At 40.3% G+C, this 27,250-nt stretch overlaps 1 protein-coding gene and 1 long non-coding RNA gene across 4 annotated transcripts in view; one reads left to right on the forward strand and one right to left on the reverse strand.

Moving 5' to 3' along the window:
• The window catches only part of LOC139757368 (venom phosphodiesterase 2-like), a 156,099-nt gene that overhangs the window by 104,384 nt on the left and 24,465 nt on the right, over positions 1-27,250 (reverse strand). For all 3 annotated transcript variants that reach the window (XM_071677790.1, XM_071677782.1, XM_071677799.1), the window contains exons 2-5: positions 22,086-22,211; positions 21,144-21,296; positions 17,507-17,650; positions 8,678-8,788 (exon numbers count right to left, since the gene is read on the reverse strand). In XM_071677790.1, the coding sequence (XP_071533891.1) occupies positions 8,678-8,788; positions 17,507-17,650; positions 21,144-21,296; positions 22,086-22,211 (534 nt within the window). The remainder of the gene's footprint in view (positions 1-8,677; positions 8,789-17,506; positions 17,651-21,143; positions 21,297-22,085; positions 22,212-27,250) is intronic.
• On the forward strand, positions 1,846-20,244 carry LOC139757400 (uncharacterized). Its single transcript, XR_011714619.1, has 3 exons — positions 1,846-2,495; positions 6,412-6,531; positions 20,062-20,244. It is a non-coding gene; the product is annotated as an uncharacterized lncRNA (long non-coding RNA).

A 27,250-nucleotide genomic window follows, 5' to 3' on the forward strand; every position in this document is an offset into this window, starting at 1 on the left:
GTATAGTGCCAATGTATAAAGGCAAGAGGAACCAAGGTTAGTGTTCAAATTAGAGAGGTACAATTTTGTTGAGTGTACCTGGAAACCTGCCTGCAAGAGTGATGATTGAGAGAGTGGTGGCATCTACAAAAACTTCAGACTGAAGAGGAACAATGTGGATTCAGGAGTGGTAGAGGTTGTGTGGATCAGGTGTTTGTTTTAAAGAATGTGTGTGAGAAATACTTAGAGAAACAGAAGAATTTGTTTGTGACTTTTGTGGATCTGGAGAGTGCATACAATAAGAATGATAAAGATGCTTGGTGGAAGGTGTAAAGAATATATGGTGTGGGAGAAAAATTAATAGAAGCAGTGAGGAGTTTTTAAGAACAGAGTAAAGTGTGTGTGTGGGTAGGTTGAGAGAAGGGTGTGTGTTTCCTGGTGAAGGAGAGTTTACAGCAGTGGTGTGTGATGTCACCATGGCTTTTTGATTTGTTCATGGATCTGGTGATGATGGAGGTTAATACATGGGTCTTGGTGAGAAAAGGCAAGCATGCAAATGATGGGGGGTGAGGAGGGTCTGGGAGGAGAGTCAGTTGTTGTTTATCAATGACATTGCTCTGGTGACAGATTTGAGAGAGAAACTGCTGAAATTTGTGTCTGAGTTTTGGATAATGTGAAAGGATAGAATGAGAGTAAATATGAATAAAAGCAAGGTCATTGGTTTTAGAAGAGTAGAGACATGTCAGTTGGGGTTTGAGTTTCAATGGAGAACAGAGAAAACGAAGTGTTCTAAACACCTGGTGGTAGTGAACGGAACCACGGGAGTTGTGAGTCTTACAGTAGATGCGATGGGCAAAGGTTCTGGGAGCAATGAGAAATATGTGGCAAGAGAGGTTAGCTTCTGGTAGGGTGAAAATGGGTATGTTTGGAGGTATAGTAGTCCCAGTGGTGTTGCATGGATGGGAGGCTTGGTCTTTATATGAAATTGTATGGAAAAGGATCAGCATGTTAGAAATGGAATGCTTAAGGACAATATGTGGTGTGAGCAGGATTGATTAAGTAATGATATGGTGAGAGAGTGGTGTGGTAAAAAGAAGAGCATGGTTGAGAGACCTGAAGATATGCATAAATGGTTTGGACAAATGGAAAGAATAAGTGAGGAGAGGTTGAAAAAGAGGATATATACATGCTCTGTTTGTGTTAAAAGTGGAAGTGACTAGGAGAAGGGGGACCTAATTGGAGATGGAAGGATGGACTGAACAAGATTGAGTGTCTGGGGACTGATCATGCAGCAGGGTGAAAGGCATGTAAGGGATAGACCAATGTGGTTCACAGGTAATGACATGCTGTCAGTGGGCTGAGCCAGGGAATATGAAGCAGTCATTGTAAACCATGGAGAGGTCTTTGGGGCCTGATTGAGTATAGGGGCTGTGGTTTCAATGCAATATAATTGACAGCTAGAGAGTGGATATGAGTGAATTAGGCTTTTTTTTTCTGTTCTTGGCACTACTTTGCTAATGTGGGACATGATGAACGTTTATGAAAATACAGGTACACCACCGATTTTCCAGCACTCGGTTCCAAAGCCTTGCCGAATTAACCATTTTGCCAGACCAACCGTGTTCACGTAATAATAATTTATCAACACACCTCTAACTCACCAATTATACATCTCCCATGCGTCTAAAGTATACCATGGACTGTTAGACTTTTAAATTCCCTATAATCACGCTCATATTGTATTGAATGTTCTTTATGGAACAAATTACCCTGGTCCATTATCATGATACCTGACAAGTCAACTCCATCACTCTAATGCTATTGAAACCATTCCACCATCACTCAATAGCGCTCAGTACTCTTACCATATTTCATAGTTTTTCTAATCATCATTTGCTTCTTGGGATTGCTGTCTCCATAGAATTTCAATATTTTCTCCCTTTGCTTCTTTATATCATAAACAGCTGATGAACCAATGCTGTATATGTCACCCATGGTCCATTTTTTCAACAGTTCTTCTTTATCTTGGATCGATATGGACTGGTGTTTGCGTTTGATACCACGACTGACACTCGTATGTCTTAAGAGCCATAGCTAGGGTTAAATTTAAGCAAAATAAGTTAAGAGTCTCACAGAATTGTGGTATCACCAAGTGCAGTGTAAAGAATGTAAATAAGCACGCCCTACACACAACGCTATCTGTGGCCGCCCAGTAAACTACTCAAGTGGCTGCAGTAATTTCAAGTTCCCTCATGTAATTTTGTCTGGACTAAAGGAGGTGCCAAACCGCCAAACCATCAGTTGCTGGAAATTCGGTGGTGTAACTGTATAAATATTTTGCCTTCACAGCGCATGAAGATTCTAGTATAACTTAGAAAACTGACTACTGAGGAATGCATGGGAATTCTTAAAGAATGAAAAGGATGAGTGGAAGGTGAATCATTATTTCATAAGGAATAATTATAACTAAATGGGACACCTGACCCCTTCCCCCATGCCATCAACTAAAGTACTAGGTAAGCTGCAGAATTATATTCATTTATCTATTTATTTTGCTTTGTTGTTGTCTCCCGCGTTAGCAAGGTAGCGCAAGGAAACAGACGAAAGAATGACCCAACCCACCCACATACACATGTATATAAATACACATCCACACACGCAAATATACATACCTATACATTTCAACATATACATATCTATACACACACAGATATATACATATATACACATGTACATAATTCATACTGTCTGCCTTTATTCATTCCCATCGCCAACCCGCCACACATGAAATAACAGCCCCATCCCCCCTCATGTGCGTGAGGTAGCGTTAGGAAAAGACAAAAAAGGCCACTTTCATTCACACTCAGTCTCTAGCTGTCATGTAATAATGCATTGAAACCACAGCTCTCTTTCCACATCCAGGCCCCACAGAACTTTCCATGGTTTACCCCAGACGCTTCACATGCCATGGTTCAATCCATTGACAGCACGTCGACCCCGGTATACCACATCGTTCCAATTCACTCTATTCCTTGCATGCCTTTCACCCTCCTGCATGTTCAGGCCCCAATCACTCAAAATCTTCTTCACTTCATCTTTCCACCTCCAATTTGGTCTGAAAGAATTATTTCTATTTATTTATTTATTTTTTTTTTTTGCTTTGTCGCTGTCTCCCGCGTTTGCGAGGTAGCGCAAGGAAACAGACGAAAGAAATGGCCCAACCCACCCCCATACACATGTATATACATACGTCCACACACGCAAATATACATACCTACACAGCTTTCCATGGTTTACCCCAGACGCTTTACATGCCTTGATTCAATCCACTGACAGCACGTCAACCCCGGTATACCACATCGATCCAATTCACTCTATTCCTTGCCCTCCTTTCACCCTCCTGCATGTTCAGGCCCCGATCACACAAAATCTTTTTCACTCCATCTTTCCACCTCCAATTTGGTCTCCCTCTTCTCCTCGTTCCCTCCACCTCCGACACATATATCCTCTTGGTCAATCTTTCCTCACTCATTCTCTCCATGTGCCCAAACCATTTCAAAACACCCTCTTCTGCTCTCTCAACCACGCTCTTTTTATTTCCACACATCTCTCTTACCCTTACGTTACTTACTCGATCAAACCACCTCACACCACACATTGTCCTCAAACATCTCATTTCCAGCACATCCATCCTCCTGCGCACAACTCTATCCATAGCCCACGCCTCGCAACCATACAACATTGTTGGAACCACTATTCCTTCAAACATACCCATTTTTGCTTTCCGAGATACTGTTCTCGACTTCCACACATTCTTCAAGGCTCCCAGAATTTTCGCCCCCTCCCCCACCCTATGATCCACTTCCGCTTCCATGGTTCCATCCGCTGCCAGATCCACTCCCAGATATCTAAAACACTTTACTTCCTCCAGTTTTTCTCCATTCAAACTCACCTCCCAATTGACTTGACCCTCAACCCTACTGTACCTAATAACCTTGCTCTTATTCACATTTACTCTTAACTTTCTTCTTTCACACACTTTACCAAACTCAGTCACCAGCTTCTGCAGTTTCTCACATGAATCAGCCACCAGCGCTGTATCATCAGCGAACAACAACTGACTCACTTCCCAAGCTCTCTCATCCCCAACCGACTTCATACTTGCCCCTCTTTCCAAAACTCTTGCATTCACCTCCCTAACAACCCCATCCATAAACAAATTAAACAACCATGAAGACATCACACACCCCTGCCGCAAACCTACATTCACTGAGAACCAATCACTTTCCTCTCTTCCTACACGTACACATGCCTTACATCCTCGATAAAAACTTTTCACTGCTTCTAACAACTTGCCTCCCACACCATATATTCTTAATAACTTCCACAGAGCATCTCTATCAACTCTATCATATGCCTTCTCCAGATCCATAAATGCTACATACAAATCCATTTGCTTTTCTAAGTATTTCTCACATACATTCTTCAAAGCAAACACCTGATCCACACATCCTCTACCACTTCTGAAACCACACTGCTCTTCCCCAATCTGATGCTCTGTACATGCCTTCACCCTCTCAATCAATACCCTCCCATATAATTTACCAGGAATACTCAACAAACTTATACCTCTGTAATTTGAGCACTCACTCTTATCCCCTTTGCCTTTGTACAATGGCACTATGCACACATTCCGCCAATCCTCAGGCACCTCACCATGAGTCATACATACATTAAATAACCTTACCAACCAGTCAACAATACAGTCACCCCCTTTTTTAATAAATTCCACTGCAATACCATCCAAACCTGCTGCCTTGCCGGCTTTCATCTTCCGCAAAGCTTTTACTACCTCTTCTCTGTTTACCAAATCATTTTCCCTAACCCTCTCGCTTTGCACACCACCTCGACCAAAACACCCTATATCTGCCACTCTATCATCAAACACATTCAACAAACCTTCAAAATACTCACTCCATCTCCTTCTCACATCACCACTACTTGTTATCACCTCCCCATTTGCGCCCTTCACTGAAGTTCGCATTTGCTCCCTTGTCTTACGCACTTTATTTACCTCCTTCCAGAACATCTTTTTATTCTCCCTAAAATTTAATGATACTCTCTCACCCCAACTCTCATTTGCCCTTTTTTTCACCTCTTGCACCTTTCTCTTGACCTCCTGTCTCTTTCTCTTATACATCTCCCACTCAATTGCAATTTTTCCCTGCAAAAATCGTCCAAATGCCTCTCTCTTCTCTTTCACTAATACTCTTACTTCTTCATCCCACCACTCACTACCCTTTCTAATCAACCCACCTCCCACTCTTCTCATGCCACAAGCATCTTTTGCGCAATCCATCACTGATTCCCTAAATACAACCCCTTCCTCCCCCACTCCCCTTACTTCCATTGTTCTCACCTTTTTCCATTCTGTACTCAGTCTCTCCTGGTACTTCCTCACACAAGTCTCCTTCCCAAGCTCACTTACTCTCACCACCCTCTTCACCCCAACATTCACTCTTCTTTTCTGAAAACCCATACAAATCTTCACCTTAGCCTCCACAAGATAATGATCAGACATCCCTCCAGTTGCACCTCTCAGCACATTAACATCCAAAGGTCTCTCTTTCGCGCGCCTGTCAATTAACATGTAATCCAATAACGCTCTCTGGCCATCTCTCCTACTTACATAAGTATACTTATGTATATCTCGCTTTTTAAACCAGGTATTCCCAATCATCAGTCCTTTTTCAGCACATAAATCTACAAGCTCTTCACCATTTCCATTTACAACACTGAACACCCCATGTATACCAATTATTCCCTCAACTGCCACATTACTCACCTTTGCATTCAAATCACCCATCACTATAACCCGGTCTCGTGCATCAAAACCACTAACACACTCATTCAGCTGCTCCCAAAACACTTGCCTCTCATGATCTTTCTTCTCATGCCCAGGTGCATATGCACCAACAATCACCCATCTCTCTCCATCAACTTTCAGTTTTACCCATATTAATCGAGAATTTACTTTCTTACATTCTATCACATACTCCCACAACTCCTGTTTCAGGAGTACTGCTACTCCTTCCCTTGCTCTTGTCCTCTCACCAACCCCTGACTTTACTCCCAAGACCTATTTATATCTACTTAAAAAGTGGAAAATGATTGACTAATAAGCAAAAGAAAAAGTAGAGAATGTGAAATAATACAAAGTATGAAAAGGTATAAGTAAAGGTAAACAATGAAAGATTAAAAATTAGAAAATATCTATGTTCTCTATGGGATATGTGGCAAACCATCAAGTTGGCTCATGACTCTTGGCATAGAATTGAATAGTCAATCTTATAAGATATACCTATCTTGATGAATCTTTTTCAAAGTATTTCCTTTATGTGGATATAAGTTAAATTTGTTTCTTCATTATAGCATGTAGAATCAAGCACAGAAAAGATACAACCAGACTCTTAAGAATAAGGCAGTGAGAAAGCAGCTCCTTTAGTTTGGCATCAGTTTTATTGACCCTGCTTCTCGTGCTTCAGATCCCACGTAAGTCACAGTTATCAGTCTCCTGATATCCTGATTATAAGGGAGTGTGTGCTCTGCAGAATTCAATACACATATTATGGTAAACTCACTTCATAGTTGTTAATCCATTCCTGCATTTCCCTTGCATGCAAGTTGTCCTTCCATTTTCCTTGCAGTCCCTGCTTACACCAAACCTTTATACTTGCCCTTTCATTTCCCTTGTAACCCCTGCTTACACCAAACCCTTATTCTTTCTATTCATATAAACCTCTGTGTTCATTCTATTCACACTAGTATTCCACCATAATATCCCCCATTCTTAACACTCTTACCCCCTCATCATAGTTTTTATATCTACCTAACATGCCATCATGATCATTAAATGCTTGCAGTACAAGGTTTCTGTTACACATTATTGATGAAAATACTCTTGACTGGGTTATCATTTCTGATGTATAAACATTTCTGTTTACAGAGCTATATTTGATACAAGTCTGTAAATCAAGAATGATGATAACGGTTCATTAAGTGTTAACTTAACCTTTCTTGTGGAGCAGTCCATAAGTAAAGTAAAACCAATTCAGCAGTGATGTGGTGGATACCTCCACATTTTGATCCGTGGCATCCAAAATTAGTTGTGTAGGTACATATAATGGTTTGAAGTGTGCATCAACCTTTTCCACACACTATCTGGCCATACAACATTTAAGTTCAGCACGCCTGCTCCCTAGGTGGACCTTGCACTGGTAATAAATATTCACTTGGACAATCGGCAAACTCACCTCATAATGGTGGTATTAGAATAAGATTCATCGTTTGTCATATGTACGGTATATACTTGTGTGAAGGTTGAGTTTGTATAACCAAATGACCACACAAAGAGTAAGGGGGTCCCCTATACATGAGTAATATTTTGAAGGGGTTAAAATCTAGTGACTGGGTACTGACCTGTTATAAATCATGATGATGAGGCCAAGAATTATGCTATGATATGTGTAACTAAACACTTATAGAACCAGGGAAGAATATTACTGGTACTCCCTGCCTGGGTTTTGGGAGGATAAGTGACCACTGTGTAGTGAGCTAGCACTGAGGTTGTCAAGTTGCACTCCTCTGACCCAGGCAGCTGTCTTTTCTTTTTGCATCACCCACACATGGACTGCTAGCATTCTTTCTACAGACACAGAATCTCTCCTTGACATGCATAACACATGTGAGCATAACTCACACAACTTATTCTCTGTAACTAGATTTTTCCTGTAGTGAGTACTATGCACTAGTCCTGCCTTTTGACAAAATGGCAGGAACAAAAGATAGAAGTACTGGGCAGGAACTTTAGACAGGAGCATAAGGTTGAAACATGAGGTAGACACATTAGGTAGAAGTAGTCAGTAGAAACATTGGGTAGGAACTTCTGAAAGCACTATGCTCAAGTTGCCTTCTGCCAGTGGCCTGTTGAGGCTGAGGCACTAAAGGCTAAAAAGTGGCAATGCAGTTCACCAGTTATGGTGCCTCTTTTGCCTTAGCCAACCACTTGAGGCAGTTTCTGAGGGGAACAGGCATCAGAATTATAGAGGGATATATAGAAGTAAAAGAAAATGTTATGCAGTACATCTGAAAGTACAGAAATAACAATAACATTTGACAAGAACCTAGAAAAAGACACATAAACAGTTAAGTATCTCCTCAGTGCAGCAGTCAACTGGCCCTATTGCTAAAGCTGACTTGTCACACCACACAACTCACTCTTGCCCAAGGGTGTATCCAAAGAGTTGGGGGTGACAGGGTAATTCACTCCCTATAGGCTATATAATATACACTAAATTTACTCAACACCTCTTACAATTACTCTAATCCTTTTAATCTCTCATACAGAAATATATATATCTTTTCATGCAAGTTCACCATTTCTCACATCAATTTGGTAGTGCCTGAATTGTTTACATTTGGCAGAGCAACTCTGTGGAATCTAGATAAAATTAAAACCTATTCTGTTTAATAAGTTTCTCAAAAGGATTATGGTGAATGAGGTACTGGTAAGAGATACATATCTTTATTTTGTGCATATGTGAGTCTTTTGCATGAACAGAAGCATCAAGTTTCCTTCCTTCAATATTAATATTATGATGGTTAAGATGACCTAGTTGATGCCATAACCTGGACTTACCTTGTCAACTCGGTACTCAAAAGGAATAGACTCATTGTAGTAGTTCCAGTAGCTGGGTTGGTTACCATCCACTTCAGATCCTGGCCAGAAGAAGGTAGCTGCTTTCTTGCCCTTCAGAGGAAATATAGAATCAATTCTCATTCCTTCTAGAAAGAATTTTTAATAGAATGTATCACACGATTTATTCATTGCATAAATGATATTTCTATCAATATCTGTTTTCTATTACTTATATAATTTTCCTTTATTTACAGAGTTAGGATCATCAATATGCACACGAACAGTTTCCTCTGACCCAGGTAGCTCTCTTTTCTTTTACCTCACACACATTGGACTATTGGCATTCTGTCCACAAACATAAAGTTGCTCCTTGTCACACATAACACTTGATAACACTTAACTCACACAGCTCGATCTTTGTAACTCGACATTTATCTGTGCTGAGCATTATGAGTTGGCCCTGCCTTTTAGTAAAATGGTAGGAGCAACAGACATAAGCGGTAGGTAGGAACACTGAAGTAGGAGCATTCAGGTAGAAACAATAGGTAGAAGTAGTCAGTATGAAGATTAGGTAGGAGCCTCTGCAAACCTTGCACTAGAGTTGTCCTCTTCCAGCCCTCTTCCAGTGGCTTGTTAAGGATGAGGCACTACAAGCTGAGAAGCAGCACTGGAATTCACTAGTTATGGAGATACTATTGCCATGGCCATCTCCTTCAGGGAATCCCAGAAAGGAACAGATATAAGAGATACAGATAGGTAAAAAAACAACAGACCATTCTAAACAGAATTATATTTGTAATCTTTAATATGAATATCTTTTGCACCAATGGATTTTTTGCTGCCTCTTTACATCCTCTTATTCAAGAAGGTCAGATAACTGCTGACCATCATTTCAACACTGGTGCAGAGGACTTATGACCTTCTGTCTCTCTTTTAAATCAGTTTCATCACATATGTCCAGCACACATTTTACAAAATCAAACTGAAAAGACTAAAAGTAACTGACATACCTACAATTAACATCTTTTTCTATTTACAAAAATATCAAACTACTTTCCACATAACACATTGATTTGTTTTGAACAGACTTCTTACAACTTTTTATCCACGTAGTCACTACTGTGGTTCAAGGACATGAATTTTTCTTTTTCCCCAAAACAACATTTTAAAGGGTTTTAGTTGTAATTACCTATTTGTACTGTGCAAGGAGGAAGTTTTACACATGTGGGGTCCCATCTCTTGAATACTCTCTGCTATCTTACAAAATCTTAAACTTATGTGTGATGTGTGCATTTACCACGTTCTCACTCAATCTTTTCCATTCATCCATCACTCTTATACTATGAAAGTATTTTTTTGCAACCTTATTCACAATTTTTTTTTACTTAATTTCATGTTATATCCTCTGGTCACTGTATCCATAAATATCTCAAAGAACTGTTCACTGTCCACTTCACTGACCTCTTTTAAAAGCTTAAAGGTTGTGATTATGTCCCCCTCAATTTTCTTTATTCCCCAGTGAGTGAATTTAAAGCCTCCAGCCTTTCTCTGTAGCTTAGCTGTCTCATTTTTTTAATAATTTCCAAACCTTCTCTATGAGCTCCGTGTGCTTTAGGTGTGGTAAACAAATATGAGAAACATATATTCTAGTTTTGGCCTTTTGGAGGAAATGAACAGCTTGCTAAATATTTGTATCCTTAACCATTCTTCTAATATGGGATTCCAATAACAGGTTAGGGATGATGTCTACTCCTAAATCCTCCTCCCAAACAAAATCATGAAGCTCATTTCTTGCTATGTAATAAGTCACACTGAGACCATCTTTTGTTTTGTTTCATCCTCATTGCTTTACATATGCTTGGTTTGAATTTCACCATCCATGTTTCAGACCAACTCTGGTGTCTGTTTAGGTCCCTTTGTAAGCTGGTGCAACTTCCCCTGTTTTCCACTTCCCTTAAGATCCTTGCATTATTTACAGATATATTCAAGTAGGATTCCTTAGCTTCAGGCAAGTCATTCATACAGATCACAAACAGCAACCATCCAGAACCAAAGCTTGTGGCACTCCTTTGGCCACCTCAAACCACTTGGAAAAGGCTCCATTAACATGCATCCTTTGTTCACTTCCATTGAGATAATCTTGCATCCATTGTAGGAGTTTCTCCCTTATTCCCTAAATTCTTAGCTTTTCTAAATACTTCCAGGCTTAATGATTTGGCACCCAATGTGGTAGTGTCAAATGCCCTTTAGCAGTCCAGATATAGATGATCCATCCAGCCTCCCCTTTTGTCCAGGACTGAGCTCACTCTCTCATAACACTCTAAGATGTTAGTAAAATATGACCTTCCCATAAAATCATGCTGTCTCTTACTAAGGAAATTTCTCCCTGCAGAAAATCATCCATTTGTTTTCTAATAATCTTTTCCAAAAACTCATACGCCACACTTGTTTGAGACTGGTCTGTAGTTCAATACCTGTTCCCAGTCTCCTTTCTCATGTAGAGGTATGACATTTCTCATTCCCTTGGCACTATGCCTCTCCAGTGACACCTTGAACAGTAATTCCAGTGGTTTATCATGCATATGTTCATACCTCTTTAACATATATGATGAAATTTCATCAGGACCATGAGTCTTGGATGAATCAAGTACTTTTGGTATTATGTTAACAACTCTTCTAGATATCTCAATTATTTGCAAAGCCTCGTCCCTATTCCATCTCACTGGTGTTTGGGCTATTGTGTCTTCCACGTTGAAGTTTTTTTTGAACTTATCAATCAGTTCCTCTCATATTCTTATATCATTCTCTACAATTTTCCCCTCTGAACACCTAAGCCTAACTGGTGGTGCCTTACCTGACAACCAACTCTTCAACTTATGGAGAAGTTTTGGATTTTCAGCTGCCTTGTCCATGGTAGTCTTTTGAGAGTTTCTTTGTTCCCATTTTCCTATCCTGTTATATTCATCATGTGCTCTCTTGTACCTTGCAAATGTTAGTTGGCTAGTGCTATCTATATGTTTCCCACTGCACATCTTTAAGCTCCTTTGCTTAATGACACCTTTTATTAAATCATTCCTTCCTGTTTCTTATTGTTCCCTTTGTATTTGAAGTACCCATGCATCAAATTTCTTTTAACTTACACAGAACCTCTCAACAAAAAGCCCTGGTTCCTGGCTATTGAATTTCATTTCCCAATCTATGTTACCAGAGATGTTACTGAGGTTTGTGTAATTGCAGTGATTATATCCCCTGTTTATGTCCTGCTGTACTTCAGCTCTTTAAATGTCCTCTTCTACCACGTATTCAAATTTGAGCATTACATGGTCACTTCTTGCAATTTAGATTATCATGTTGATAGGGAGGAACTTGAGACAAGTTTTCAGTGTTTACAGGAAAATCTTCTCTTCCAATATGTCCCATAACATACTAGGATAAGAGAGACTGATGCACCATCATTGCTAGGTCTTATCTTGACTCATGAGCATTGAGAACATAGTCTGCACTTTTGTAAACCTTCCAACAACTAGCCAATAAACTTCACTGATTGCTTAATCTCTATCAGGGTATGCTATCCTATCAACAGCTTTGCTTAATTTCTATTGTACCTGTCACTCAAGGGCTACGTTCCTCTCCCTCCATCTTGATGCTGTTGATCCGCTTCCAAAGTTGCTCCTTTTCTTCCCTGCCTCTACTTCAGTCTGTGTGTGTGTGTGTGTGTGTGTGTGTGTGTGTGTGTGTGTGTGTGTTAGTCCTTTTCTCTACTGAACTGCTTTTGATATTATTCCAGTGGATTTAAAGTGTGCTTTTGTCTTTTCCTCCATCTGAAAAGCTCCTGATAATGCTCTCACTATTCCTTGACTAAAAATTGTCAGATTTTTCTGTCTGATTGCACAGGCTTAATACATTCAGAGAGGACACATCAGACTTCATCTGCTGTTTAATGGCTTTGTCTTCTTTCCTCTAATTCAGCAGTATCTTCTGAATCCCCTCCAGTAAACTGTTTCTGTTCCTCTCTATTCTTATAACTGCCTTCATTATCCTTGAAATGCTTCCTCAATCTCCTTAAATCTAGCTCTACTTGTGTTGTCCTCTGCTCTTGCCCCTTCATAAGTTCCCATAAAAAAACACAAACAATTGCTCTCTGGTGTTTTTATGTTTAGCCTTTTTCTTCTGTTTGTCTCTAGCCTTCTCTCTGCAGATTTGATTTTGGTACACTCCTGTAACTAAGTCCCTACCAGCCATTTCTGGCTCAGTGCTAGAGGCCTTAATTAACCCCAGAGTACTACTAGTAATAGTACTGAATCTTACTGGATTAAATTACCTTGCAAACTGAGGAGAATTTAGATGCTTAACTGCCAAAGTGTTTCTTTTTGGTTACATCATAAAATAGTTTAACTTCCCTTCAGCAAGCTGCACTTTTACACACTAACTTACTGCACTTGTTCACTCTGTAGTCTTATCCACTCATTCTCTTACAAATTGGGTCTCCTTAAAAGGAGACAAATAAAAGATTTTTTTATTCACACAAGTTGGCAACACTCCTTCATTCACTTTAAACCTGGGAAGCTTCCACTCCCAATCCCCATTTTAAATTCTCATAATTTGGTACTCTCAAACTGAAAATATAATGAATATACCATAAGGGGCCCCTTCATACTTTACTCCCATCCCCTCTCATTTTTACATAATAGGCATCATGAGCTCCAGATCCTCCAAAATCTTGAAAGAAACTGGGATCACTGCCTGGACCACTTCCTAAAACCACTGTCTAACTTTTGTGATGGTGTTGTGATGGGTAATACAACCATACTTTATTCACATTCACAAGAAAGTGCAGCTCAGGGATGAGCTGCTACTGTGGGTGGGGGATTAGGAAAAAAAGATCAGGTAAGGTGCCGATACAGGAGAGGTAAGGCATGTGTTCCATGCTGCTGGCACAGGGAGAGGCAAGGCACAAGTCCTACAGGAGAATTAAATCAATGCCTGGTGTTGAGGTGCTGCTGCAGAAGGGATGAGGCTTTGCCAAGGCCCTTAGGTTGTGCAACAAAAGGAAAAGGCTTTGCTTTGGTCCTGATGCTAAGCAGATGGTGTGGCAGGAGAGAGGAGAGATTTCTGAGGTTCCAAGAGTTAGAGGGGAGAAAGTAGTTGCTAAGGTTCAGCATTTGGGCTGCAGTAAGGAGACAGTGTTGTCAAGTTCTTGTAATTGAAATGCTGCAGGAAATGGGCAATTGCAAAGTCCTACAGAGTTCTTGCTACAAATGGAAGGAGCCAAGGTGCTACCAAAGGAGACTGCAGATAATAGGGCCCCACAGATCTCCTACCAAAGTGGGGGATGAGCCAGAGTCAAATAACAAGACTTATTCAGGCACAAGAAAGTAAACTTGTGTTTGAAGCCAACAGACTAACTAAACTGCTGCCTGTTGTACCTGAGGCTGGGTTAGAGGGGACTTCTGAGACAGCCCCTTGCTGTGAGGCATAGTGGGTCTGTGATGTATGGTAACCAGGTAATTGATAGGAACCCACAGTGATTACAGAGTGACACTCTTTGGCAGGAGCCTACTCATGGGGAGGACCCTTGTTGTGACAACTGGTCATGTTAATGGTAGAATTACAACTGCAGGCCAGATGGGCTATGCAGGATGTGGGAAAAAGCTCAGAGAGGTGTTGCCATACTACTCCCTTTCCCAGCCCTTCATTCGGCTGGATGTCCAATGTCAGCAGGCAGCAGGGATGGAGATGGACTAGGAAAAGGGTACAGAAACACGGATAACACAAAGGTGCTTTGGTGAAATGCAGATTAAAATGCAGTTCAGGAGTGAGCTAATACTGCTGGTGTGATTATGAATAGAGGCAAGGTGATGATGCAAGAGAAAAGAGGTGGTTGCTTGTTCAGGAGAGGTGAAGAAGGAATTTTAAAGGAGATGTGAGTCACTGTCTGGTCTTGTGGTGCCGCTGCAGAATGGAAGAGGAGGTACTGCCGAGGTTCCAAAAAGTTCCTGCCATAGGAGGAAGTAGCTGCAGTCTCATAGAACTGCTACTAAATGAGGCTGTAGACAAGTTATATGGTACATGTGTTCAGGCATAGGACAGCAAACCTGTGTCTGGAGCCAGAGGATTAATGAGCGAATTAACATAAATGTTTGCCAGTGACTTTCAAGACTGTCTTCTTTACCTGAGTGCAAAGGATTACTGGAAATGCCTCATCTGTGAAGGGTAGTAGGTGTGTAGCATTGCAAGGTATCCAATTAACTGACAGGAGCCCATGGGGATTATGAAATGATGCTCATTAGCAGGAACCCATATGCAGATTGGAACACAGTTGACCTGAGTCACTAGTGGGATCACAACCACAGGCCAAGTGGTCCATGTGGGACGTGGAAATCTAGTTTGCAAACAAGAGTTGCAACTGGACTCTATGTGTCGATACTCTGAAAGGTGAAATTACAATATGTCCCTTTAACTTGTTGGTCTTACACAAACTTTGCTATCACGGGATGATACATTTCTATTTCTCTTCTTTTCCTTAATTTTAGTCGATCTTCATATTCACTCCATATATAATGAGAATGACCACATATGAAACAGCAGTATGTAATTCTTCACTAAGCACCCAGCCCACAATGTATCTAAATGTGATTTTCAGCCAGAAAACCCTTCTTTCTTTGCTATTTCTCGTGTAACATTGCTCCTTTTTCTTGAGCCTCCACTCATTCTCAGCTTCCACTGTACAATACATATATCAGTCAGCCAGTGAAAATAATAAACTTGATATAAGTGTCTCAAGTGTCAAACTTAATGTCAGCACATAAAAAGCAAAGAAAAAGAAGACTAATCTCTATCTGGTTACCAGAAGCTTAGTTCTTCTACCTTTTTATACCATTGGAACTGTTGACCTACATTCACATTTCTATTCTTATTATTCGTATGGTATCCAATGACACCAATGATTCTTTTTTTGTAATCTTAAGTGACAAAGATATCTTGGTTATGTCATTTCACTTATCTTTGAATTCACAAAAGTGATCTTTTCCAGAATGTTCCTGGGACTAGCCCAGATCTCTTATAATGATTCAAAGAAAAGATTTTTCACTATGACAAGTTCCTCTGTGACATGTTACAAACTGATGAACTACTATGTAAAGAACTACTATGTAAAGACCTCTGTATCTTCTAAATATCAAAGTACTTTTATCATCCATCCATGCACAACATCACACTATTCAAAGAATTCTTATAAGTTAGTCCAATCTGTGATCCAGAACTGGCACCACGAAGGAGCTCTAAACAGCTGTAAAAAAATCTCTATGAGACTGTGATCAGTTGAAGCAAATGGGATGAAACTATGTAGCTAAAGTGCCTGGCATTAGAGATGACAAACAAATAGGTACACAGTATTGGTAGAGTGGCTACATTGGTCTGTAACATGAACAGGGAGGTTGATCTGCTCTTATGATCTGTGGAGGGAGATTTTTACCACTGTGGTATATCTTGGAATCCCCAAAGTCTAAGATCTTAGCCTGAGGATGGAAGGATGTCAAGTCCTGGCTGCATGATTTAGACAATCGAAGAATCTATCAACCGTAGGAGTGCAACTAATGAAATGAAAAACATTGATAGCTAGGAGAGAAGCCTTGTAACTCTGTTGTCAGAGGGTATAGTTCTGGCCCCTTCCAAGACCCTTTCCCTCCAAACAGACTAGACTTTTTCGATACTGAACCAAATGCTTGCACCATCTACTGATCTCTCTTCTACTGAACACCATATAGATAATAACTCTCCGGGCATTTCACTTCTCTCAAAAGACCCAATTACCTAAGGATGTTTCCAGTTATTTTCACACCTCAAATTGTAGTCCACACCTAGGATTATATTTCTCAAGTGGAGTTTATATTTATTCCAACAATAGCACACCTACTGCATACCTCTGGCCTTAGAATCTCCAAATTCTTGTGTCATATATGTCTCAAGTTTTATGCTGGATGTCTACACATTACCTTTAGATAAAAGATGTCCCCAATCAAAATCTTTAATACAAGCTTTAATCTATATTAAGGTAGGTTAAACCTTCAAAGCCAGTCAGTGTAAGTATGCTCAGAAATTTCGTTTACTTGATCTTCATGTAAATGGAAATGGAGTCAAAGATAATAAATGGGTGGGTAGATTTTCCCTTGCTGTGGATATTCCAGTATAAGTAATACATAATCCTGTTTATTACTGTGAAAAGAGGTGGTGTCCCCTTCACTTACATAACGACCAATCAATACAGTTCCTTCTGGGTTAACATTTTCATACTAATGATGGATATTTAGTGTTTGGTGTTATTCACACCATAACAAAGTGACAAGGAAAGATGCTACTTTCGCCAGTTTTCTACGAAACTGAGTAATGGTAGTCATATGAATAATGTTTGGTAATGCAAAGATAATCAAATTATCATTTAAGACTGAATTTTCATAAAAATGAGTTTCATTCAAACAATCAAACACAATCTTTACTGACAAAGTCAGGTCAAGCAAGATGTACATGACTGAAAATGAAATATGAAATTCTACTTGAAATCTGTTATTCATCTGAAAAAAATTTGCCTTCATAAAAACTGTCATTCTTGTCAGATTGATACTTAATGATTATGTTTTCTCCAAGTTGTCTACTGAAATTCAGACTGTTCACTAAAAGACCTGGAACTTGCCTACCTTGTTTATCTAAAGTAGAAACCACCTAATTAATGTATGTGAAACATATGAGCTATAACAGATTTTGAATAGAGCATAAAAAAAATCTTACATTCTTTAAGTAAGGAAAACAGACTCAGTCTACACATCAACTAACCTGTGTTTCGACAGTTTTCCAGATGGGTTCCCCTCCCCACCAGCGAGGCTGGAAACTCTCCTTACGACCTATCCGAAACTCACTCTGGAATACTGGGTCATAAAACTTGTTGGCGATAATCCCATGAGAAGGAGGATACATCCCCTGAGAAAAGTATGCCAGATGATTAACCAAAGAGACACTGTCATTAGAAATTAGACCAAAGTAACTCTGGCAGTTACCTGAAAATTGCTTTAACCTAATATAAGCAAATATATTTGTCTACATTACATGGTATTCAATAATACTGTATTTAGCATCTTAATGAGATTCTATTACGAGTCATGTTTGCAGAGAAAGTACAGTCTTGGAATCATCTTGAACACCGAAGTAGGTGTCCATGATTATTCAGTCTGTGGTTATAAATTAACATTGACATCTTAATAACCTTGGTAGTTGACAGACCTAAAGTCCAGATAACCAACCACCTTTCAGTAAAAGGATAAAAGGTTTTTGAGTGACCTGTGAAATAACAGATGGTCATTCAAATTGTGTACTTCATATCTTATCTTCAATCTAGAATTTTTCTGTAGTCAAATAAGATTAAGTTTTTAAGTATTTTTGAGCAAAGTTGACTTTTTCCCTTTCACTGATACACAATTCTTCCTTAGCTCGAATATCACAAATACATTTCTTGGTACACTTAATGGTACGTTCGAGAGTTCTAGGCAATCCTCAGAATCATCATATTTGAAGGTACCTTATGCTTGTATGAAATAAGTTGTAAATCCTGATAAAACCTCATTGTAGCCATACACGGCCCTCGAAATTCAAACGGCCAGCCAAAACTACTGAACTGGCTTATTTCCATTCCCTACAGGTGAACTCTCGAGTTTAAGCAAGAAATGTTATCAACTACTTTTGAATACAGGGAGCAGTACTCTCCCTGATTATTGTCAACTACTTTTGAATACAGGGAGCAGTACTCTCCCTGATTATTGTCATAAGTTTTCTTAATTTTCCAATGGCAGACGTATTAACTCCCTCCTGGCTTGCTTGTGACTCAAGTCCACAAATCTGTTGCTGAAGAAATACTTTCTTCCTCCCCTTCATACACTTCTCTTTTGCTTAACTTCCAGTTGTACCATCTTGATTTCTACTTTTTCCTCCTGTCATTGCATTGTTGTGTGTTAACGTTGTCAAAGCTTTTTAATAATCGAATTGTGGTTATCATATATTACCTTCATTGTAAGAAGATTGATACCTTTCGTCCTCTTTATAGCTCATTCCACTCAGGTCCAGTTCATGTTACACCTTTGTGTTTTTTCCCAGTGATTTTATGTAGCTTTTCAATGAGAACACCATAGACCCTTATGGAATATTTTATCTTTGATCGAGTGTACATCATGTATATCTTCCTTAACATCTCATTCCATGATCCTAAAATTATTCTTACAAAAAAAAAGTTTACCTTTTGCTTGTGGTGTCAATCCCTTAGTATCTCAGTTTGACTCTTGTGATTCATTCCTTCCAATATGATCCTAACTGTCGCTTTCTTTACGTCCCTTTCCATCTTAATAATTGACTGCATTTCTAAGTTAAATTTCGTAGGCCAACTGTCGAACCACTGTCGCATCTTGCCCAAAGTCTCTACAATCAAAATTCTCAGTTCATGTTTGACACTTCTTTCATAGTTTTAGCATCATTTATAAAGATATTCAGATAAGTGTTTACCTCGTTTATCATATCATTTACATAGTCCAGAAACAGTTTGATAAGATTCCTCTGACATGTTCTCTGTTCCTTTCCAGTGCAATGAGTAGCTCCCACTGACCCTACCTTGGATGATTAACTTGAAATAACACGGTATCACAGGTCCTACGGCTGTTCAACTATATGCACCCCATCCACCCATTTATTTTTTCTAGGACGTTACTTATTTGCTCATAAACAAGAAATCATACATCATTTTTTTCCTACTGAATGCATGTTTTCTCATCGATTTTTCTTGTGTTCAGCAGGTTATGGTGTTAGGGATACTGCCGCATAAGGAAGGGAGATTTCTCTCATTCTTTGAATAACGGCATTATGTTGGTTCTCTTCCAATACGTTGGAACTTTTTCCGGATCAGAGAAATGTTCCCACACTAATGCTTTACTCCTCATAAATCTGTGAAATAGTTTTGGGTGTTCCCTTGACATTTACGCTTCTATTGTCCTGATTTAGTCATGCCTTCTTGATGCGTTTCTGGCCCTCCTTTATCTTTTACATGCATTGTTTCCTGCATCCCTTCCGCAATGTGCTGTTTCCATGCTTTTACTACAGCTTAACCATTCCTTTACATCTTCCCCTGTCCTAGGGTCACTCAACCTTACTGCTGGTTCATAGCACCCAATCTGTTCCATGAAGTTGGTGTTTAAGGTTTTATAGTTTATTTTCTGTATTTCCTGATACTTTGGATCAAAGTTTTGTCTTTGATTCCCTCCATCCCAATCTATTATGTGATCCATGTCAAGTTCTACGTGATCAAAATTTCTTACAAGTTGAGGTTCACAGACAAAATCTTCCATTTCCAGGCTGCCGTGTGTGGAAACAAGTCTAGCTTTGATGGCACACCCGTATCTCCGAACCTACTGTTTCCGAGGACGAATTCTAAGAACCGGAATCTCCAGGTGTTACCATACCTTTGTGGATCCATGATATCCTGATGTATGTCCTTATAGCTGAAGACCCCCTATAAATAAAACTTTTATCATGGGTCTGATGTCTACCTTCATCGTTTCCAGCACCATGCACATTGCTTCTTCATTATTTTCATCAGAAAAATATTTATTCTATCTGTTCTTTGCGGAGGCTTGTACACCAGTAGGCTTACGAGAAACATTTCAAGAACTTTTCTTCAAATGTACTGGTTAAAGTGGATCTATGTTTAACTGACCTCCTGGGATTCTAGAGTTTCTCACCAGTAAGGCAGACCTTTTTCTTCTCAAGAAACACCAAATGCAATAACATTTATCTATGTTGACCGAAGTCTTTCCTGGGCTTATCATGTCTGGATGACTGTCTTACACTCGATCCAAAAGTTTAAGCCCTTTCCATTTCCAACCACTACATCAGCATCGATATACATGAATCTTTACAATGGACTGTTTTTCAGCCATGTCAGTATCTTTGGATGAAAACTCACCATCAAGTTTACTCTCTTCTCAGTTGATCATTCCCTTCCTCAGAAAATTACTCCTGGAATTTATGACTTAACAAACAAATAGCTGATTAATTATTCATTCACCATCATCCAACTTTGTCAGCTATCAAGGCGATCATTCTGTAATCACGAGACTAGGGAAGCTAAGTTAATTCAAGCTACAAGTTCGTGTCTCCTGAAAATCCTGCTCACTACTATATTGTTGCCACTCCTCATGGCTGAAACAACTTACAATGGCCAAATTACCCTGGTACATACTCCCACATTAAAGGAAAAAGAACCTCTACCTTCCAGACTGAAAGAATACGAGACAAAGAATAAGAAATGAGTACAAAAATAAACAATACAGTTACGCATAGATTATTAACTCAGGTCACTTTATTACAACGGTAAAAAGATGCAGCAGAGGAAGGTGGAGACAACTGATACGAAAACCCAGGTGGTAATACTCACGGTGACCAGTGTGTAGTGGTTGGGGAAGGTGATTGTGGGAAAGGAGGGCTTCATGTAGGGGGCCCTCGTGCCCTTAGATGCCAAAGCCTGTATGGTTGGCGTCATCCCACGACTCAGATATTCAGCACGAAACCCATCCACTGACACAAGGATCTGCACGCAGAGGAAAATGATAAAAATGTTACAATAAAATATATTCAAAACATACGGTTGTGTGGCCACACCAACACATGGTTGTGGGGCTCCCCTTACACATGGGTGTGGGATATCCCATCACATGGTTATGGGGCTTCCCTAACACATGATCGTGAGACATCCCAACACACAGGTGTGGGACACCCCAACATACAGGTGTGGGACACCCCAACACAAGGGTGTGGGACACCCCAAGAGACAGGTGTGGGACACTAACACACGGGTGTAAAACATCCCAAAACTCGGGTGTGGGATATCCCAGCACACGGTTGTGGGACATCGCAACACACAGCTCCGTTAACAACTGGAAGAGGTCCTGTTAGCGCTTGTGTTCACAGCATTCTTGCTAAATAAAGTCCCAATACTTCTAATATTCATGATAATGATCGTGAACAATATATCACCATTATCATTATGTATTGTCATGGCTGAGATGCAATATTGGCCAGAGGCTAGGATACTCCGTCATGGTCGGGGGGATGCAATGTCATGAGTAGATGTGCATTCTCATGGGCAGTGATGCCGTGTCGTGGGTAGGGATGTACTGTCATCGTAGGGCATACCCCTTAGCATGCTACTGGAAGTATTAAAAAGAAATGTCTCAAAATACCCAAACAAAACCCTCAACACACGTCCGGCTGCCTAAACTATACGTATTTATACCGAAGAACTACTCGCATCTTGTCTACGTGCGGGTTACCTTTCCTAACAACCCAAGGGGGAAAAAAATTATAGCAAGTGACGTACCAGAGGGTGTTGGTGGTACGTGGGTGGGCAGGAGGTGGGGTCCAGGTGGTCCGAGAGGTGCGGGGGTGCGTGAGGCACGACAGACGCCGCCAACGTCAGCCTCACCATCATCATCGCTACAACCGCCTGAAAACCAGAAGGAAAACACAGTCAGTGTTCCATATATAGACGCATCAGATGTATCACCAGTACAGTTTTATAAATATATATATATATATATATATATATATATATATATATATATATATATATATATATATATATATATATATATATATATATTTATATATATAATATATATATATATATATATATATATATATATATATATATATATATATATATATATATATATATATATATATATATATATATCTTTTTTTTTTCTTTTTGCTTTGTCGCTGTCTCCCGCGTTTGCGAGGTAGCGCAAGGAAACAGACGAAAGAAATGGCCCAACCCACCCCCATACACATGTATATACATACGTCCACACACGCAAATATACATACCTACACAGCTTTCCATGGTTTACCCCAGACGCTTCACATGCCTTGATTCAATCCACTGACAGCACGTCAACCCCGGTATACCACATCGATCCAATTCACTCTATTCCTTGCCCTCCTTTCACCCTCCTGCATGTTCAGGCCCCGATCACACAAAATCTTTTTCACTCCATCTTTCCACCTCCAATTTGGTCTCCCACTTCTCCTCGTTCCCTCCACCTCCGACACATATGTCCTCTTAGTCAATCTTTCCTCACTCATTCTCTCCCTGTGCCCAAACCATCTCAAAACACCCTCTTCTGCTCTCTCAACCACGCTCTTTTTATTTCCACACATCTCTCTTACCCTTACGTTACTTACTCGATCAAACCACCTCACACCACACATTGTCCTCAAACATCTCATTTCCAGCACATCCATCCTCCTGCGCACAACTCTATCCATAGCCCACGCCTCGCAACCATACAACATTGTTGGAACCACTATTCCTTCAAACATACCCATTTTTGCTTTCCGAGATAATGTTCTCGACTTCCACACATTCTTCAAGGCCCCCAGGATTTTCGCCCTCCTCCCCCACCCTATGATCCACTTCCGCTTCCATGGTTCCATCCGCTGCCAGATCCACTCCCAGATATCTAAAACACTTTACTTCCTCCAGTTTTTCTCCATTCAAACTTACCTCCCAATTGACTTGACCCTCAACCCTACTGTACCTAATAACCTTGCTCTTATTCACATTTACTCTTAACTTTCTTCTTTCACACACTTTACCAAACTCAGTCACCAGCTTCTGCAGTTTCTCACATGAATCAGCCACCAGCGCTGTATCATCAGCGAACAACAACTGACTCACTTCCCAAGCTCTCTCATCCCCAACAGACTTCATACTTGCCCCTCTTTCCAAAACTCTTGCATTCACCTCCCTAACAACCCCATCCATAAACAAATTAAACAACCATGGAGACATCACACACCCCTGCCGCAAACCTACATTCACTGAGAACCAATCACTTTCCTCTCTTCCTACACGTACACATGCCTTACATCCTCGATAAAAACTTTTCACTGCTTCTAACAACTTTCCTCCCACACCATATATTCTTAATACCTTCCACAGAGCATCTCTATTAACTCTATCATATGCCTTCTCCAGATCCATAAATGCTACATACAAATCCATTTGCTTTTCTAAGTATTTCTCACATACATTCTTCAAAGCAAACACCTGATCCACACATCCTCTACCACTTCTGAAACCACACTGCTCTTCCCCAATCTGATGCTCTGTACATGCCTTCACCCTCTCAATCAATACCCTCCCATATAATTTAACAGGAATACTCAACAAACTTATACCTCTGTAATTCGAGCACTCACTCTTATCCCCTTTGCCTTTGTACAATGGCACTATGCACGCATTCCGCCAATCCTCAGGCACCTCACCATGAGTCATACATACATTAAATAACCTTACCAACCAGTCAATAATACAGTCACCCCCTTTTTTAATAAATTCCACTGCAATACCATCCAAACCTGCTGCCTTGCCGGCTTTCATCTTCCACAAAGCTTTTACTACCTCTTCTCTGTTTACCAAATCATTTTCCCTAACCCTCTCACTTTGCACACCACCTCGACCAAAACACCCTATATCTGCCACTCTATCATCAAAGACATTCAACAAACCTTCAACATACTCACTCCATCTCCTTCTCACATCACTACTACTTGTTATCACCTCCCCATTTGCGCCCTTCACTGAAGTTCCTATTTGCTCCCTTGTCTTACGCACTTTATTTACCTCCTTCCAGAACATCTTTTTATTCTCCCTAAAATTTAATGATACTCTCTCACCCCAACTCTCATTTGCCCTCTTTTTCACCTCTTGCACCTTTCTCTTGACCTCCTGTCTCTTTCTTTTATACATCTCCCACTCAATTGCATTTTTTCCCTGCAAAAATCGTCCAAATGCCTCTCTCTTCTCTTTCACTAATAATCTTACTTCTTCATCCCACCAATCACTACCCTTTCTAATCAACCCACCTCCCACTCTTCTCATGCCACAAGCATCTTTTGCGCAATCCATCACTGATTCCCTAAATACATCCCATTCCTCCCCCACTCCCCTTACTTCCATTGCTCTCACCTTTTTCCATTCTGTACTCAGTCTCTCCTGGTACTTCCTCACACAAGTCTCCTTCCCAAGCTCACTTACTCTCACCACCCTCTTCACCCCAACATTCACTCTTCTTTTCTGAAAACCCATACAAATCTTCACCTTAGCCACCACAAGATAATGATCAGACATCTCTCCAGTTGCACCTCTTAGCACATTAACATCCAAAAGTCTCTCTTTCACGCGCCTGTCAATTAACACGTAATCCAATAACGCTCTCTGGCCATCTCTCCTACTTACATACGTATACTTATGTATATCTCGCTTTTTAAACCAGGTATTCCCAATCACCAGACCTTTTTCAGCACATAAATCTACAAGCTCTTCACCATTTCCATTTACAACACTGAACACACACACACACACACATACACACACACACACACACACACACACACACACACACACACACACACATATATATATATATATATATATATATATATATATATATATATATATATATTTTTTTTTTTTCTTTTTTTTTGCTTTGTCGCTGTCTCCCGCGTTTGCGAGGTAGCGCAAGGAAACAGACGAAAGAAATGGCCCAACCCACCCCCATACACATGTATATACATACGTCCACACACGCAAATATACATACCTACACAGCTTTCCATGGTTTACCCCAGACGCTTCACATGCCCTGATTCAATCCACTGACAGCACGTCAACCCCGGTATACCACATCGATCCAATTCACTCTATTCCTTGCCCTCCTTTCACCCTCCTGCATATTCAGGCCCCGATCACACAAAATCTTTTTCACTCCATCTTTCCACCTCCAATTTGGTCTCCCTCTTCTCCTCGTTCCCTCCACCTCCGACACATATATCCTCTTGGTCAATCTTTCCTCACTCATTCTCTCCATGTGCCCAAACCATTTCAAAACACCCTCTTCTGCTCTCTCAACCACGCTCTTTTTATTTCCACACATCTCTCTTACCCTTACGTTACTTACTCGATCAAACCACCTCACACCACACATTGTCCTCAAACATCTCATTTCCAGCACATCCATCCTCCTGTGCACCACTCTATCCATAGCCCACGCCTCGCAACCATACAACATTGTTGGAACCACTATTCCTTCAAACATACCCATTTTTGCTTTCCGAGATAATGTTCTCGACTTCCACACATTCTTCAAGGCTCCCAGAATTTTCGCCCCCTCCCCCACCCTATGATCCACTTCCGCTTCCATGGTTCCATCCGCTGCCAGATCCACTCCCAGATATCTAAAACACTTCACTTCCTCCAGTTTTTCTCCATTCAAACTCACCTCCCAATTGACTTGACCCTCAACCCTACTGTACCTAATTACCTTGCTCTTATTCACATTTACTCTTAACTTTCTTCTTTCACACACTTTACCAAACTCAGTCACCAGCTTCTGCAGTTTCTCACATGAATCAGCCACCAGCGCTGTATCATCAGCGAACAACAACTGACTCACTTCCCAAGCTCTCTCATCCCCAACAGACTTCATACTTGCCCCTTTCCAAAACTCTTGCATTCACCTCCCAAACAACCCCATCCATAAACAAATTAAACAACCATGGAGACATCACACACCCCTGCCGCAAACCTACATTCACTGAGAACCAATCACTTTCCTCTCTTCCTACACGTACACATGCCTTACATCCTCGATAAAAACTTTTCACTGCTTCTAACAACTTGCCTCCCACACCATATATTCTTAATACCTTCCACAGAGCATCTCTATCAACTCTATCATATGCCTTCTCCAGATCCATAAATGCTACATACAAATCCATTTGCTTTTCTATGTATTTCTCACATACATTCTTCAAAGCAAACACCTGATCCACACATCCTCTACCACTTCTGAAACCACACTGCTCTTCCCCAATCTGATGCTCTGTACATGCCTTCACCCTCTCAATCAATACCCTCCCATATAATTTACCAGGAATACTCAACAAACTTATACCTCTGTAATTTGAGCACTCACTCTTATCCCCTTTGCCTTTGTACAATGGCACTATGCACGCATTCCGCCAATCCTCAGGCACTTCACCATGAGTCATACATACTTTAAATAACCTTACCAACCAGTCAACAATACAGTCACCCCCTTTTTTAATAAATTCCACTGCAATACCATCCAAACCTGCTGCCTTGCCGGCTTTCATCTTCCGCAAAGCTTTCACTACCTCTTCTCTGTTTACCAAATCATTTTCCCTAACCCTCTCACTTTGCACACCACCTCGACCAAAACACCCTATATCTGCCACTCTATCATCAAACACATTCAACAAACCTTCAAAATACTCACTCCATCTCCTTCTCACATCACCACTACTTGTTATCACCCCCCCAATTGCGCCCTTCACTGAAGTTCCCATTTGCTCCCTTGTCTTACGCACTTTATTTACCTCCTTCCAGAACATCTTTTTATTTTCCCTAAAAATTTAATGATACTCTCTAACCCCAACTCTCATTTGCCCTTTTTT

Source organism: Panulirus ornatus, chromosome 2, assembly GCF_036320965.1.
Source record: "Panulirus ornatus isolate Po-2019 chromosome 2, ASM3632096v1, whole genome shotgun sequence".
Taxonomy (NCBI): Eukaryota; Metazoa; Arthropoda; class Malacostraca; order Decapoda; family Palinuridae; genus Panulirus; species Panulirus ornatus.